The sequence below is a fragment of the Temnothorax curvispinosus genome, unplaced genomic scaffold, assembly GCF_003070985.1.
Source record: "Temnothorax curvispinosus isolate PA1 unplaced genomic scaffold, ASM307098v1 QBEX01005987.1, whole genome shotgun sequence".
NCBI classification, from domain to species: domain Eukaryota; kingdom Metazoa; phylum Arthropoda; class Insecta; order Hymenoptera; family Formicidae; genus Temnothorax; species Temnothorax curvispinosus.
The window spans coordinates 37475-56097 of NW_020215767.1; the positions used below are offsets into that span (position 1 = coordinate 37475).

At 38.2% G+C, this 18623-nt stretch overlaps 1 protein-coding gene across 3 annotated transcripts in view; it reads right to left on the minus strand.

Moving 5' to 3' along the window:
• Positions 1 to 1345: 1345 nt before the first annotated feature.
• The window catches only part of LOC112455294 (inhibitory POU protein), a 43915-nt gene continuing 26637 nt past the window's right edge, over positions 1346 to 18623 (minus strand). Inside the window, exons 2-4 of one of the 3 annotated variants that reach the window (XM_025017107.1) lie at positions 16777 to 16833; positions 8692 to 8880; positions 1346 to 4259 (exon numbers count right to left, since the gene is read on the minus strand). In XM_025017107.1, coding sequence (XP_024872875.1) covers positions 3495 to 4259; positions 8692 to 8880; positions 16777 to 16833 — 1011 coding nt within the window. In that variant the 3' untranslated portion in view covers positions 1346 to 3494. Of the gene's footprint in view, positions 4260 to 8673; positions 8881 to 16776; positions 16834 to 18623 lie in introns of all 3 variants that reach the window. The other 2 variants (XM_025017106.1, XM_025017108.1) reach the window with 2 other exon arrangements.

The window sequence follows — 18623 nt, forward strand, 5'->3', positions numbered from 1 at the left end:
GATAATACATTTCAACTTGAAATGAACCCAAATTGAAACCGAACGAGGAGCCGAAATTTCGGATACCATCTCATGTCACTTGTGCTTAATTCTCTTCTACCTGCCAAAGTAGAGGGCGAATTTCTACAAGCAACTTTTCGGTTGGTAAACCCTCCTCAACCTGCCATTTGTAGAAAATGGATTTCCAATGTTAGCCTAAATCGAGCAAATTTTTTTCATTTTGATCACAGAGTTTGTGACTTTGAATTACCTTTTAAGTATTTTTCTATTTATAAATAACAAAAAAAAAAAACCAGATTTTATGTAATTCTAATATTATATTTAAAAGCGTCGGTCCCCGAGATTGTCCTGTATTTATTTATTAAAGTTAATATATCTCATTTTTTTCAATAAATATACATCATAAAGTTTTTTAAGATTTAAAATAAAAAATATACATATTAAATTTGCGCGCGAGATATAAAAACTTTTTTGACCTATATAGGCAAAACTAATGTTCACGAATATGTTGAAATGCGTTTTTAGTTACGTGCAAAGTGAATCATTAACGCGTATATCCAACTTTAGAAAATGTAGTGCAGAAAATTTTAACAATCGCGACTTGCAGCACGACCGTTCCGACTATATCAGAAACAGACCGTGCTTTCTCGTTCGAGAGTCGCTATTGCGTCTTATCTTCCGCGAAGAGGATGTCGATCTCATACTCGAGAACTTCGTTGTCGTTACAGAACAGCGCGATACCGACGGATTCTTTATGTCGGCGAACAGAAAGAGATAGACACGTAGATAGTTAGATATCCATCGATTTCGGATTATCCGTGCATCCGATATTAATCGTACTTTCTTGGGGAAATAAAACCGGAAAAAACTAAACCCTCATCCCGACGCACGCATGTCGCGTGAGCAAACATGCTTTTCCACGGCGCACGCGTGTTGATCTGCACAAAAGTGGAGACCGCAACGTAAGCGCCGGTCGCATCCTTGATATCGTATCAATAAGGAGATTATTATTAATCGTCGAGTCTGAAAGCAGAATATGCACCGAGACTTAAAACAACCCCCTCGTTGTGTCGTTCGCCCTGTTTCTTTTAATTTTTTGTTCTGCCTTCCTTCTTTTTTTTCTCCTTTTTACGAAAATAGTCGGCGCATGACGCATGGCGGATGCGCGGACGATCATAAAAAATACGAACAAAGTATAATTAATTCGTTTACTACGTACTACAGTATTGCTTTAATATGATATGGTACAGTCTTTTCACTGATTGTCCAATATCACTACGTAAAACATTTTTCTTAGCTCTGTTAGTTTGTTCCTCTCTCTCTCTCTCTCTCTCTCTCTCTCTCATTCTATCTTTCTCTTTTTCTTTCTCTCATTATTTCTTTCTCTCTCTTTCATTTGCCCCTTCCTCTTTCTTTCTCTAAACTTTACCCCTGATTCTTTCTTACATACGCAACACACATTCATTCGTTCATTCGCGCACTATCGTTCTCTTCACTGTTTACACTGCACTGAGCGTCTTCATTAGGATTAATATCACTTTTTCTTCGGCGCGACGTATCCGCGCGTCGTCTTTATAACAAATACGTACTTTATATTTTTATGTTTCGAGTTGTACTTTTCAAGACGCGTTGGTAATCCTTGCTCTTTGCCGTTCACTTGTCACGACAAGCTCGTCCGTGATAAACGAACGACGAAAAGTCTCTCTCTCTCTCTCTCTTTCTCTCTCTCTCTCTTTCTCGCTTTTTCAACCTCGTCGGAATTATCTCCCGATCGTGCCTTCAATGATTATTGCTCAATAAATTATTGCAATGGCGACCTAGTGATTTATGATTGTTTCCGATGTGTTATTTCGCGATATAAATGTTATCGATTTGTGACTAAGTAAAATACAATATTATAAGCTCAGAGCTGGAAATTTGTTAAGATCGCAATTGCGATTGATATGACGATCCATTCACATCGAGATTCACATCAATAGACACCATGACGATTTTATTTGGACACTTTAAAATTTCACTCTTATATATCTAATTAAATATTATTATTTTGTACTAGAGACAGTAAGACAGCCAATTTTTACTTTCAACTTTCCCATTCGTTAATTTTTTTATAATGAGAGAAACCAAGAAGATTACATATAAAATTTTTTCTTTAATATTTATTTAGTTCTTTTGCGTACTGCTTTGAACCAATTAATTATTTTATGACATTAAAGCGTAGTAACATACGCTTTAAAAACCGTTTATCTTATTTTGTATTATTAATATTAATACAGTTATACACTTACAAAAAATTATGCGATATTGTAAACAAAAGGCGAATCTTGGTAGAAATTAAACTTTTATTTTCTAGCAAAGAATTATAAAATGCTATTTCTATTGTAAATTTATTTCACATGCATGGATTATAGGATTTCGCATATTTATTTGTGAAATGTGAGAAATGATCGTGAAATCGGCGTCGAACAGCGATTTCAACCGCGGATGCCATACGACGAGGGATCGAAGGGCAAATGGCATCGTAAACTGTTTTATCGCTATCGTTGGTAGCTATCGTGTGTTTGATCTCGTGGTTTTGCGGATTGCAAGTTCGAAGACTCTTCAGACGATCTGGAGAAATACTAGCTGTAGTATTATAATAACACAGATATTCGAGTTGAATTAAATCTTGGTTCAATTGTTTTCATAAAATCGTAATACAAATCCACTTTTTGAAATAAGGAGGTGTGTCGTAATGTGCGTTTGAATTTACTTGATTACTATCTCAACATTAGAGTGTAGAGAAGATATATGTTTTTGACGTTTCTCGATTAAGGAAAAGTCAGCTAGAAGTTTCCCAATTAATAGTTAATCTTATAAAAACGGTTCATTTTACATTAGAAATCGTCTTGCAACAACTTCCATTCCGCGTGAAGAAAAACGATAATATCGATGTGATATGGATCGGACCGATTTCGATATGGATTTATATTTACTGCCATCATACCGCGATGATATCCATCGTGAAACATTCGTAAATTCCGTCACCAGCGTTTCATTGCATTGGCTGTATAACGTCACGAGAGGTAATCGTGTTCAGCTGAAGAGGAGAGAGAATCGCGAACCGAAACGGGTCAAGAATAGCTCCCTGCAACCGGTGATTCCAGAATATGCGTTTCAAGCATATTACACACGCGCAGTGATAACAAGCGACTCGTCTTCAGCCTGTGACAGCCTCGTGTACCGATATACGTTCTGCCTGTAGTATCGAGCCATTCGTTTTAGCGGCCGCGAATGACTGTCGCGGATAGATATCCCGGTGACGTTAAGTCCGACGACAATGACTCGGACAATCATCCTCACCGCGGATGTCCATCGGCGCAGTCGGGGGAAGCCCACTTTCAGAGTTTTGGGCAACTTCACGGCCAACCCTGAAACTCAGTTAGAGGTTCGGGTTTCGGCTCGAGACTGGGCAGCTGGTACGGTCAGTTCTGCTGTCACAAGCCACCCTCGGGTCAATGTTGAGCCGCGAACTTCATGCGCTTCTGCTTCTGCCGCTGGTTGCAAAACCAGACTCGCACGACGTTTTTCTTTAGGTCGAGCTTCTCCGCGATCGCCGCGATCTTCTCACCGGACGGCCGCGGCTGGACCGCGAAATACGCCTCTAACGAGCGTTTCTCTGGCGCGGCGATGCTCGTACGTTTCCGCTTCTTCTCGCCGGCCGGCAATACCGAGGGCGCGTCCGGGTCCCGTCGCTTGTTCTTCGCCTGGGCCTCCGCTTCCTCCAGCCACGCCTGGAGGATCGGCTTCAGGGCGATCATGTTGTTGTGCGAGAGCGTGAGCGATTCGAAGCGACAGATCGTCGACTGCGATAGAGCGCCGACACCTGGTAGTTTGAGATTGGCGAGCGCTTTGCCAACATCGGCCTGCGTGACGCCGAGCTTGATGCGCCGTTGCTTGAATCGCTCGGCGAAGGCCTCCAACTCGCGCGGATCGGTATCGGCGTCGGGATGCAGGCCCGCCGCGGCTGCGGCCGCGGCTGCTGCAGCCATCGCCGGATGATGGTGCGCCGGATGCGGCACGCTGCCGCCACCGCTGCCTAGGTTACTGTGATGATGGTGATGACTCATCATACCGTTCATGCCGCCGTACACGGAGGGACCGTGGATGCCCGCGTGATGCCCCGGTCCGCTACCCGTGCTGTCGGACATTGGCGTCAGTGTCGTCATCGAGTTTGCTGGATCCAGCATGTCGAGGCTTTCCATTCCTGGATGGCTCATCTGGAACACGCGAATTAAACATCTTCAATACGAGCACGCGTTATCGTTTCCTTCGAAGGAGATTTTTTAATGTTTATTATACTGTCGCGAAACATTTTTGGAACGATATGTTGAAAGTTTCAGTAGACAACTAGTTGAATACACTGATGCCGATATCCTTTGATGGAACAATACAAACATTAGTGTTTCGTCATGATAATCACCTGAATCTTAATTAGCTAATAACTATGCAAGAGTAGCCCTTACCAGTAAAATTTAGCATTTAGTACTCTTTCTTTTACTCTGTCTCTCTTTTAGAACCGAATCAGTCTTTATTTTTCAAATACTTACCCTCGTAACATAGAGCGAGATTTTGTAATGTACTTAAACGCTTCAAGACTTCTCTTTTCTCTCTTATTAATGTTTTTCTTGTGTTATTTTTTAACATGTGATATTATTAATATGATGATTAACAATATATCGATCAATAAAAGGAAATCTACAATTGACTTAAAAGATAATTGTTCGTAAATCTGTTAAACATTAATAATATTTATCTAAATTATAAATACTGGAACAAAGATATTCTTGACTATCCATTATCATAAGGTTTTTATTATCGACTGCACTATTTAATTATTAAAATGTGATATTAACAATTAAATATTAGTATCTATAGTAAAAAGGTATCTTGCAGCTAAAAAATTTGAAAAATTCGGTTCATATATGTACTGTTCAAGGAAATACGCAAGGTAAAGTGAAACGTGTAAATACGAAGGTAGACGCTGAAAGGCCGGATGCGTATCGTATCGCCGAGTTTGCGGAAATGCATTTTGATGAAGCACCATCATGGTGTGGGAGAGGCATGAATGAAGGGGATAAAAAGCAAAGTTAGGTCGAGTGCGGAAAGTGTGGAGAGAGTAGGAAATATGTACAAGCTAACACGTATAATTATGCAGCACGTGCCGCGGCCGTCGTCACGAATGCAGAACGCACCTCCAGCATAACTCTTTAGAAATTATTTATGAACTTCTTTCATATTTTTCTTCGCTTAGATTGCTGTTACATATAGGTGGCATGCTGTTAACTCGTTTTCTTAAAGCCAATATCGGATGTTACATCTGTCTGAAACGAAACGGAAAATGAATTGTCACGTGCCAAATGCGATAAATCGCGAATTAAGGACGATTAGATGAGAAAGCTATTTTTCGAAATAATGCTTTATTTGTTCGGGGAAAAAAGTACGAAGAAGGTATCTTCTATATTTCATCTGTCGTTTCTTATTCCCTTTAAATTTCGTTAACGTTTTTTCTGGGAATGTCCCAATATGCGCCTATTATGATTCTCGTCAAAGTCGCGTTGCGATTAATTTATCCAATTACCTTATCTTAATTGTTAATCTTCTTTAATGCATAATTTATTTATTCCGTCCTCTACATACTTAAGTATGTAAAGTATCACGCACACGCGTATGATCTTGTTTGCACACATGAAATCGTCTGGTCTCACGAGAGTATACTGAATTAACTAGACGCCACGCTTTTGACCGTGGGGACAGGACATGTAATTAGAATTAGTTCACGCGTATATTTCAGATAAAATTGTTCTTCATACACGTACGATAAAGTCATTAAATGATAATTTATATCGCAAATGACAGTGACTATCGATATAGCATGCGATCTCTTATGGATTTTAGTTTAAAATGGCTTTATTCTTTTAAAAGGATAGACATAAATGATAAATATCAAAATCTATTCATATAAAATATTTAATTCATATAAAATATTTAAACACATGATGAGATGCGTACGAATTATCTGTTGAATCCACTCTTAATTAATAAGTACATTTATATTTAAATCCCAATCTCTGGTGTTTGCTTATATTCTGCATAAATTATTCTTAGCTTTGAACGCGGAACTGCGTTGTATCGCGTTCGGGTAGTACGTAACGCGGAGTATATAACGCCGAAATCACTATAAAAATCGCTACTAAAAATATCCACGTCGTTCTCAATCCGGCCATTACCTCACGTACATACGTAAGCGCTTACACGACCTCGCCGAGGTTCGTACACGTACACGTACACGCGTAGGCAACACGCGCATCATCTATTCTCATGAGAACGGCAGTATAGTGAGCTAACTGGATGGCACGGTTTCGGTCGGCGATGGTGCCCTGGGATAGCGCAGTTACATCAGAAATGCAGGGGGGTTGCGCTGCACGGACACTGGCGCGGGCAGCGTGGAAAAGGCAGAAGGTGGAAGCTTCGGGAGCACCGGCAGCAAATATACAAGCGTACGGGGGGAGGGGGAGGGATGAGAGGGGGGTTTTGTCGGGGGTTGTCGGGGGTGGACTTGCCCAGGGGCGTACGAGGTAGGGCCCGAGAGACCTGCGCAATATTTCATCATTACGCTGACACGATGGTAGGGTTAGCCGGCTCCTATGTTTTGCTCTTTCTCCTTGCTCTATTGCCCACCTCACCCCTAATTTTTCTTTCTTCCCTCCTTGTCCGTGCCGCGTTGTATCCGTTCCGCGTTCCCGATCCGCGCGCACACGCTCACGCGTGCCCGCATAGCTGTTTTTACATCAGCTCGACGCCTGTTTTTGCCTTTCTATTTTTGTCCTTCTTGCCTACTATATATACGCGCACTTAAAACCGAATTATTTCTCGCTTTCTTGTTATTACTTGTCACTCCCCCCTATATATCTATCCTCACGTACGCATGTTTTCTTCAAAACGGTGCCAAAATACCGCGCGTGCTTATTAAAACTCAATAATGCTCTTGATCGAGCGTAGTTTGAAAGTGTTTTTATTGTACGAAGCTGCATATCCAATTGAATAGCTATGGGATTTGATTTTCTTGGTCGCTGCTCGGTCATTGAAATTTAGATTATTTGCACGTAACTCTATTACAGAATTTCCGAAATTAGATTACACGTAAAATCATATATCTCACAACGAGACAAATTAATAACTGTAATTTGTTAAAGCTGAGTATCGATTTCGATTTTCTTTATAATACATATTTGTAAAGATAATTATATACGTTTATGGAAAATGTACATAATTTTCAAAACATTCGAAAATACAAGATTATTGAGGTAGTTTTAGTTCAATTTGTTAGAATTACGTTAGAATTCGAGGAATAGCAAAATGAAAAATGAAGTCAGAGAATTGGATTTATTGTCTGAAACGTATGACTTAAACAATGTCGCACAAATGGCGCGATAGATGATCAAATTAAAATACAATGTTCTAAATAATGTGTATCTAAGTGGAGTCGAGGAAAATCAGAGGAGGTGATTTATGACGATAAAATCATGTACGCAAATCCCGCAGAAAGCCGGCACGCGAGAAGTTGAACAAAACCCATATTGAACCCTCGCCGCAGATCCCGTGGACCCTTAGAATTCATTGCGTTCTATTAAGGAGGGAAGGGGACATTACAAGCAGTCACGACACGGAGATAATATACAAGCAACACGCCCCTACATTTGAGAAGATCATTCCGGATCGATGCGCATTGGTTACTCGGTGGCACCCGTCGTTCTCTCCCGTCGCGTCGTGCTCTTCTCATCAGCATCAGATTGCTCAGATTAGCATAAGGCACACGAGGCAACAAATTGAAACGCAATTCGCACACGAAATCATACCTGTATATATCGTATCCATCTCTAAACGACATAATCACGCCGCGACTGCTGTTATCGCACGATTATAAACGACGGTTGTAAATATAATGCGGCTTATTAACCATTAAAACGCAGGAAATTAAAATCGTTGTCTGCATTGTTCGCGATATTAACAAATAAACTGCGTAAATTGAATTTTTCAATCTGCCGATTAAATATGAATTCAAAATTAATTGCTGCGCGTAATTAATTATTGGCAACGATTTTAACTGACCGTTGGATTCGTTGCATTTTATGGATGTACATACCGTTCCCGGTTTGTGTATGGGGGAGTTACGAAACGGCAGCAGCGGCCTTTTCAGCTTTTATCACGATAATTATTCCGCGCGAACAATATTATACTATTCTTTTTTTATTATCAACGATATCGTTGAATCTCTCAATGTAGTTACGATATCTAATACCAGATATAAGAAAATAGAAATACAAAATGCGTAAATTACTCGACCTGATATGCAGTTAAATATAGTCGCGACATTCGCGTATTTTGCATAATATTTAAACGGCTTTAGATCGCGCGATTAATATTTTCGTTTTTCTATTTTTTTTTTGCAAAAGAAAGAGAGATTTTTCTCTTTCAATGAGAGTTATTGATTCGTAAAGTGTGCATCTTTGTAGTTTATTGACATACCGTTGCATAAGATAACGTTCACTTTGCAGCATTATAGTGTCATTGTATTGTAGGATGCAATATGTACGATAGAGAGAGAATAATATATCAAAAATGCAGACTCACAAGGAGGTGTGATTGTACCTGATGATGTGGCCGGTTATTCGGGTGGGGGGTAGGCATGTGTGCTCCGTGATGATACACAGATACGGGATCGTGCTTTAGCGGCATCGGCGTCCCGGCGTTGTGCTTCCCCAAATCTGCTGCCAAAGCTTCCGCTCTTGAAAGTAAGCCATCTTGCAGACCGCTATTCAAGCCACTGAATAAATCACCCTGAAACACAAAGTGCATAATATATCATCGATTAAAGCATTAAATAACGTTTTGTTAAACAACTCGAACTCAAATAACTCGAATAGTATATCTATTATAACATACATTACGATCTAATTGCAACATGCATTTACCTAATTTTTGCCATTCATATGTTTGCCACAGTTACTTTTAATTTACAACATTTAAAACAAAATTTGCTGTAATTAATATTGCATTAATTTTTGAACAATTTTAATTATTGAATATTAATGCGATTTTTGTAGTAATTAAAAACCATTATCCAATATTACCAGCGATACTTTTGACTTGTAAATTATAACTGCGCGCAAAGAAAGACAGATTAAACATTGTAATTGGCAAATGTAAACTAATTCACTTTATACGATTATAGTGCAGATGATTAGTTATTATTAGGACAGCCTATTATTTATTATATAAATTCTTATTGAATTTAATCCGTTTTTGACGTTGTCTGGGCAACAGTGAGTTTGTATACTGGACGGCAACATGGCTGTGCGATCGATATCCCAAAAATAGTTTTGTTATCCGAGATGTTCGCGTTTTGCGAGTTTTTTAAGTTCAGGCAAACAAATTCTCTATTATTTAGCTTGAATTTTAAAGTTTTCTCAGGACTTTCTATTATTTTATTATGCAAATTTAATTATCATTTTTAATTAAGCAAATAAATAAAATTCTTTTTGTTATTGCGCATTAATACTTATTAATTTGATTCAAACAAACATATGATATATTGTAAATGTATGCTGCAAAGAGATATTTATTATTTAAAAATAATAGCTTATCTGGAATAATAGCTCAACATGTATTTAAGTGCATGTATTCAAAATTTTGAAAAATTATTTGAAATGATAAAAGACTACAGAAATTACTATAGAATGCACATGATATTGCGTTATATATAAACTTTACATTGGAATATTAAATTACTTTTCCTCGAGAAGACGAGTTTATCCGAACGGCAACTTGCGAATGCGCAGCCTCGTAAAAGGTTACAAGTTTCGTCAAAACATCTACTCGTCGTGTGAACTACGAACATGTTGCCGCAAAGAAAAAGTATCTTTAACTCGGTAAGGAAACGTTTCGGATTCCACGTTTATATAACCCTTCTAAGTCTTAAGATGAATAGAATAAGAATTCTAAAGTTTGGCCATCTTTTACGGAATTATTCCGTGTATGACAGAAAAATAATAACAAGAAATAATTTTTTATGCGGATCAATCTACATTTGAAAACTGAAAACAATTCCCATAATTAACGCGGGATGTTCGATACTAAAGATTGTAGATTATGTTTACATATATAGTATTTTTTAGTTATACATCAAAACGACAGATATGTATATAATTGGAAAAACGGGGATATTTGCACGGATTAATGGCATTAGATTACGATCCCCCCCGAGCCCGGTAACGTCATTGTATTAGCGCGTGTACACATGCCCTATGATGTTCGGTAATCAAATTCATCCGTTACACTGGAATCGATCCGAAGGATGGATACTTGACCGAGTCCCCCTCGGGACGGTGGACAGAATATATCCGTCAGTATCGCGCAGCGGTGGCGAAACTGGACGAGCCGGGGGGAGGATCATCTCGATTCCCTTTCGCGTGTTTGGAGATCCGGTCCCCCTCGGCGAAGTCAACATTTAATGGTAACGAAAATAGCTTAAACTACGCTACGGCGAAATTTATGAGCAGCGCAAAACGGAGTAACAAGGGGGGTGTGATTTCATTTCATGGCGCGTTATGTGTGAAGGGGGTTGAATTCAAAATTCCCTTTTTACAACCTGCTAAAGGAAGAATTTCGTGAATGCATAATCTCATGCGTATTCTGTATTAATTTCTCAGACATTAATGTTTCTCGATCGATATACATTATATGTAATTTTTTAATTTTTAATTAAATTATTTAATTTTCTTTCTTCTATCGTTTTTTTTTCGAGAAAGAAAAATCATAAAAGTTTTATTTACTTGTAACAATATTATTCTAAACTCGATAGGGCATCACGATGGATTCTGCTGACGTAAATTTGTATTGATGCAAAAGTAATTTAAATTTATGTAACTTAATATCGATTACTGTATACACATCGACTTTGTGACTGCAGCTAATTTGTTTCCACCTATACACTTTGTTATTGATTAAAGCAACTCTTTTAGGAGGATATCTTAATGAAAGCTATACATTGCATTCATAGCCTTATATCACTTAGACTTGCCTGTACACCGTGGTGAGATCGATATTATATGGGACATTCCGCATCAACTACATCTGTCACTTGCGACATGTTACTATGTTCGATCTACGTTCAAAGAATTCACAGTAAGTCGTATGTAACTTGTAACATGCCTTTGAAGCCATTTCAACAAAGATATTTTTTATAAACCTACGTTTGAACAAGATTTGCATCTTTTTACGTTAATATGAAGTTAAGCCGATTTTCAATCGCAAAATTATACAATTATGGTACCACATAATAACATTTTATGATATAACAAGTTATTAAACATAATATATAATGACACAATTCTTAGCGTAAAGATGATTTTTTATAATAGTAAAAGGTGCAATTAATGATGTTAATATTTAAACAATATCAATATATATTACTAAATATTATCTATCTCATCATTGTCTCAATGATTTTACGTGTATAACGAATTACAATGCATAATTTAAACTATTTCTGTTGTTTAGTGGGTTTTTCTTCTATTAAGTAATAATATTAAGTATAATTATTGGTTTTCTATTCGTATGAAGATGCGCTATACCTGTTATTTGATATTATTGTTGTGTGAATCGTTAATCGGCTAAACTAATTCCCAAATATGAACAAATGAGTTTGCTGGATTCTCTATTTAATATGTTGAATAATTTATTATTATGAACGTACGTAAAAATTGTTACTTAATACGTAGAAACTTAAAATCTGTTATCGACCCTTTCTACGTATTAAGTAACAATTTTTAAAGATTCTTTTTGATGATAAAAGTATTTTGAATATTAAAAAATATTTATGTACGAAATCCACGATATCCACGCTTTCTGGTTAAAATCCGTTACGATAAAATAACGAATTGCAGTGTCGCGCAATATGTTTATCTAACAATGACTGATTAGCAGTGACTTAATGCGAATGCGTATTAGCCATCTGTACAATCACAATTGATAAATTGCGGCATGTCAAGAATAATTTCAAATAACCAGGTTCGAATGTTCATACATACAATCTAAAATTATGATTATACATATACATATAAAATGTACATTGTTTCTTCTGCTATTTAACGTTATATTTTATGCGGTTGCTATATGAAGTAGTGGTGTCTTTAAAAGTTTTATTATTCTCTTCAACAACCCTTTATTTTCCGTAACCCCCCAAGCCTGCCCCTGTCCAGATTAATCCGAAAGAGTTATCAAAATATCGTTAGCTTGGTTGAGGCAGGTAAAGCTAAAAGTGATTCACTGCCCACTTATTTCATTACGACCTGTAATGTCCGCATTGCCCGATCAATGTTTCATGCGGAAACCACTGGCGTGTTCCAGCGCTTCGATTATTTATGAACTCCTCGTGTCTTCGTCGAGTACGGCGTACCTACAGGCTGTCTCTAGGTTGCTGAACTGCCGTCACTCTTTTTAATTCCGAAATTTCCCTCTCGCCGTCTTGTCATTCGTTGTATTTTCCGTAACGAAATGCGGAGCAGCATTCCGCCAGAGTTGACAATCAACATGTTAGTGAGAGGAGAGATACGAAATGAAAAATGTACGATATGTCCTGTTTGTTACACAGATATACCTATATAAATTATTCGAACTTTGTACACAAAACAAAATGAAAAGAAAAATTTTTAATAGAAAGCAGATGTTAATTAAGTTTTGTCTGTACCACGCGATGATAAAAAGCTCTAAAGATTACTGAAATTTGTTTTGAACTTGATTTGTAAAAAAATGAAGAAAAATACCAATTTTACAAAATAAATTTGATAAAGCACTTCGCTATATTTAAGTGTGCAAAAGTACGGTTGAAACAATTTTGCGTGGAGATATTAATGTGTGAGACATAATAACTTCCTGTAGGAAGTTGTGTGTTCACAATGACGACGTTTTTCATACGGACATGCTGCTTAATCGAAACATTAGCAGGGCAATGAATCACGGTTCACGGCTAAGGGGCAGGACGCGATGGACCCTCTTTTAACGTAACACTTGAACAGTGGTCACTCGATCTTCATGCGTGCGCACATATACGTGTATATACAAGAGTGCAACGGTCGAAATTGCCAGAGTTGGGGAAGAAGATTCTAAAGTATCTTCCACATTATTATTCTTTTTTTATTTGTATTATCAACGAATCAAGTCTTTTTTGCGTTCACATTTCGTCACCTGAATTAATCGAAATTAATTAAAGTGCCGAGCCTTTATCTAGGATCATTAATTAGAGAGCTAAATATTATCATAGCACACATGCTATTAGTGTTGATTGTCGTGATGATAAAAAGAAACAAATGTCCCTCCTCGCCGTCGTTCTTTTTTATATATGTATACAATGCTTTACGCTTAAAAAGGATTATGAAATTATGCGCGCACGTTGTTAAGTTACCATAATAATTATAACATAAAACATTTGTATATTGTGAATGAAGCTTAATGGTGCCACCGAGGATACAGATTGCTCTTATTAGCCACATAGTTAACACTTCCTGCTGTTGTTTAGCAAAGTTTCTTCCCCTTTACGCGATTCTCTACGTCGTCGCGGTTAATAGAGTCATTTTTCGATGCGGCCGACCCCACGCGGTCGAGATACGTCTTCTGGAAGTAAGGTATTATGAGGATTAGGCAATTACAATTGAATTATCAGACCCTTCAGGTTCTCTCCACGTAATTTATCCGAAAAGCGACGGTAGGTCTGATTAAGTGGCTAACATATAACTGATAACAAGACCGTGTATCACGTAGGATTGTATCAGTAGCTTTTGGGATTAGGATTTAGGAAAAGCGATCCGAAAGAAGAAGCGCAGGACAAATAGTATTAATTTCTCACCTCGGTTTCACGTTTTCCCGAGAATTATAATGTTTGTATTATAATTTTTCTTGATGACTGATATTATTTTTAAGAAATATTTATTATATAATTAATGATGTTTTGATTGTATGTACAGCAAGTTACCGATATCAAATACGTATTACTAGATATTTTGTTTTATTAATCTTCATATTATGTTAACTACTACAAAGAGGGTTTAAGATTGTCGCGTTAAATTTCAGGATATAATCCGAGCGTGTTCTTTTTCCGAGCAATCCTCGATGTAAAAGCGTTAGCAAAATAAGCCGATTATATCGCGGCGTAGTCTCTACATAATTGATTCGTATCAGATGCGCATAATCGTTTGTCTATCAAGGCTCACTGTTCCTTGGAAAATCGTATTCCCAGAAAACCAATTCCCTTAATCCACTTCGTTCGGGAAGCAGACGAATGCAAAATTAGATGTGCCCCGGACACATCAATATGGTACATAAACCTCCGAACGTGTGCACAAAATCAATTAGCAATTAAAGCTCAGTCGTGTCTGAGCCAAGCGGTTAGTCAGAGAGCCGTCCGCGAGAGAGATTCGATCGATAAATGCCGCCAAGTAGCGCATCCGTCGCGTCAATAAGATACGAATAGCACGGCATCAATACTAAAAGGGGCGCATCAGCGGCGAATGAAAAAATAAAATAAAATCTCGTCACGCGGCGTGCGGTTCAATTACGTATCGTCCGTATATACGAAATTGATTAGCGATCAGCTCGCGGTTACTATACGGATCCGAATGCGGAGTGCGGAGAGAGAGAGAGCGCGCGCCACGGACCCCGTCGGCTATCGGATATCGCAAATTGGGACAATTACGTTATTTCCGTCCGATAACCTACATCACGGAGTAGTCTGATGCATGAATAAGTAAATTCTTCCAGAAAATCTGACGTCTGACACGAAAACGGGGAGACTGTTCAAATTATCACTTGCATGGCGGAGTACCTACTGTCTAGAGTAAAGAACATTATTCGTGGGCTTCTCGCGCTGTGGGTCCATCAAATTCAGTTTCATTCGTAGCGCAGACGCGACTCGACCCCGCGGCCGCCGCCGCCGCCGCCGCCTCCGCCACCGCCACCGCCGCCACCACCATCGCCGCCACCGTCACCGTCACCGTCACCGCCGTTGCGCCGCCGCCGCCGGAGCGGGTATCATCGATTTATAATAGCGCTGTTACGCTCCGCTCCCTTAACGACATTAATATTAAGCGTTGCTATTGTCGCTAATACTATCATATTAACGTCTTTTTATGTCCGTGGCGCCGAAGCGCGCCGACGACGCTGCGACTTGCGTCTGCATCTCGTCCCTGGTATTATTTGTTGTTAAATCTGCATTATCGATTTCCATTTCCGTTGCGTTCGGTCATTCTGTTGCGGTTCCATCGTATTATCGTCGCGTATTGTTTTGGTATCATCCAATATTGTTACATATGTATCTAACGCGCCATCTCCCTGCGTGTCATCTTTATCGATAAAATGTTTTCCACAAATTTACGTGATCGCATGTCTTCCGTAAATCGCTTATCCATTATCATGCAAATGTACGAAAAACACAATACACTGATAGTACGAATACGTGCGGCCATCGAGAGAAGAATGAACGAAGAGCAACGAAAAGCGGCGGGATCGCGTTGACTCTTGTCGTAGCGCCGTCGCCGCGGGTATCTGTTGCATCCGTGCGGCGAGCATAAGTGACACATAGCTCTTTTTACGGCACTCGACTATCCTGCATCGCCTCATCGTATATCTAAATAATCAATTTACTACTGGCCATAATCGTAACCACGAGTTAGCGAGTTTATGCGAGCCCGGCCACCGTAACTACGTGGCTCCGTAAAACATAAATATTATGGGGCATTTCGTATACAGCAACAGTCTCATAATCTCTTTCTCTTCTCCTCTTTCTCTCTGCTTCTCTCACTCCGTTTTTCCTCCTTCTTGCACCGTGTATTGCCTCTTCTTTCCCCTTTTTCTGCCACATCTCTTTCTTTTTCTCCATTTATAATTCTGAGAGAGTGAAATCTATAATTGAATTTTCACTAACGAAAAGTTATCAAATTCTGTAGTAAGAATCTCCCCCTTATGTGACAACAAGTTTTTTCATATAGTTTATATATAGGTATCTCGTTTACACGAACTTTTACGTTTACGGTAATTGCGCTTTCTTTATTAACTTTATTGGATTCATTTAATTATGATGAAGGATCTAAATAAGTATAGTATAATTTGAAGCAGAATATATATTTGGAAGTATTCAATATCATAAAAACATTGATTTAATTTTTAACATTATTTCTGGAAATATACAGATTATAAAACAGAAAATAATAAATATAATAATAAATTAATCTAAATATTATATATACATATATGTATATCTGATAAATCTCATAAGTTTTTCATTTATCAAATTTATAATGTTACAATATTACAAGTACAACGTAACAAAATTGTCGTACATGTTATACGAATCTAATTATTAAAAAGACGACACGTGATGTATAACTACATTGTCTCGTCTGAAGACGATTTCAAATAATCGGGTTGTTCTATTAAAATTATGTCACAGCGACGTCCGTCGTTCCGTAAAGATGTAATTAATCCGTCTAGGCGCTTTATTAACTACCTTCTAAATAAGTCTATGATTAATGAAATAGCTGATTTTTCTCATAAATTACATCGCTAATAATAACATCTGTCTCAATAACGCGAAAAGTCAAATCATTCGAATTAATTCCTAATGACGTGCACAGAGAAAAAAAATAGAAAAAAAAAAAAAAAAAAACGTAATTTGGTACTCACATTATGCCTCGGTGACCAAGAATTGCACACAATGGATGCGTCTTCGAATATACGACTCTGCAAAACGAAAAAAATGCCATTTCTCATCGGAGTCAAGATTTTCTTATAATACAACACAAACCAATTTCATTTAGATAAATGTTAAATATACTTTTTCTTTCACGCAGAAATGGCGGCACACGAGATGAGAATCTAAACTAAACTGAAAAACAGAAAGACAAGGTTTAAGCGCCAGTTTGTAAATATATTTAAATGTGGATAAACAATTATTTAATATGTTTCATTGTATAGGAAAGACTGGAGTTTTACGCTAATTTGATTGACGAATACTTTGATTACAGTGAATTTAACATTAACATGATGTTCTTTTTCCCAAAATTAATCATCAGTTATTTTTTTTATTTTTGACAATACGTGACATGAATGTTACAAATGTGTTTTGTTAGACTTGGTCTCGTTCCGTTCTAAAACTCTAGTGCTCCCTTTCCTATTATAACAAAAAAATCCGATGTAATATATCATTAACTGTCTGTAATAACAATTCCATATTGAAACAACGTGCGCGACAGGACGGTGGAAGTAAAATCAACATCGGATTGTCGGACGTATCACGGAAATGTACATTTTGTTAGCGCAGATCTATGTTCGACAAGGGATGTCACGCGGCGGTTCTAGAGTCCCCACGTAGACCACGTAATAAATTTCAATGCGCGGCTAATGACCGTAGCCGAGAAGTATTTTCATCCGAGTGGAAATCGAACGTGTTACGCGATTTACCTGTCAACGGCACTTAATATTTATCTCGTCTGCATATTTTATTTTTGCCGATCGCCGCAGCACACGCACGCGTGCGCGCGACACACGGGGTCGCGGGCAATTGTCCGCATATACGTCTACACATATACGTACGTGTCTACATACGTCTGCGATATACATACGTATATACATTTATATTATATTTAAAGCGAAGCCGAAAGATTGACAGAATCGGGGCATACCGGCGTCGCGACGCCGTCGCAAATTAAATGAGTCATTTTAGGATTCGCGCAGAACTAGGTAATTCAATATCGTCCTTATTAAAGCGTCGGCCAATTCTGCACTCGCGCGTTTTCTTGATGACAAAATGATTATGTCATTACGGGCACCGAGACTAATATGAATACATCACTCTTCCGAAGCGACGTACTTTATTAACGTGTCACACGTTCCAACGCGTCCGTGCGACGATACTTCGAATCGACGTGTACGCACAATATATCATCGAGCTTCGATTGCAGATATACGTGCCACTCAGCGCGCACATTCGACATGATTTTTCAGTCATTTGTTATCTTCCGCCAAGGTGGTGTGATATCGACGCCGCTCCGCTTTTATACGTCCGACTGTCAAATATTCATCGAGATAACCGTAAAAAGATTTAATAGATAGAACCTTATTTTCCCCCGTTGATTTTAGATGGAATTTAATGATACCTCGAGACTTGGTTACCGAGATATTTTTAGTTGAAACTTGAAGAATTATGAAAAATGTGGCGTCTTTTGTTTCGGCGAATATCAATGTCGTATTTTTGCGCGATTGTCAAACGCTTATTGACGATATTATCTCGCCGTGTCATCCATTTGCCGCCTTGGACAAGATATATCGTATAATTCGATGTTGTTCGTTTTCGATATTTTCAATAATACATCTCAACGATCTGAAAAGATATGATTGACATTTTGTATATGATTATTGTTTCATCAACAGGATATAGTTTAGCTTTAATATTTCTCAGTAGCACACACATACACATACAGATAACCAAATAACACGAACAGAAACACCATGGTTTTTCGAGTTCCTCCGAG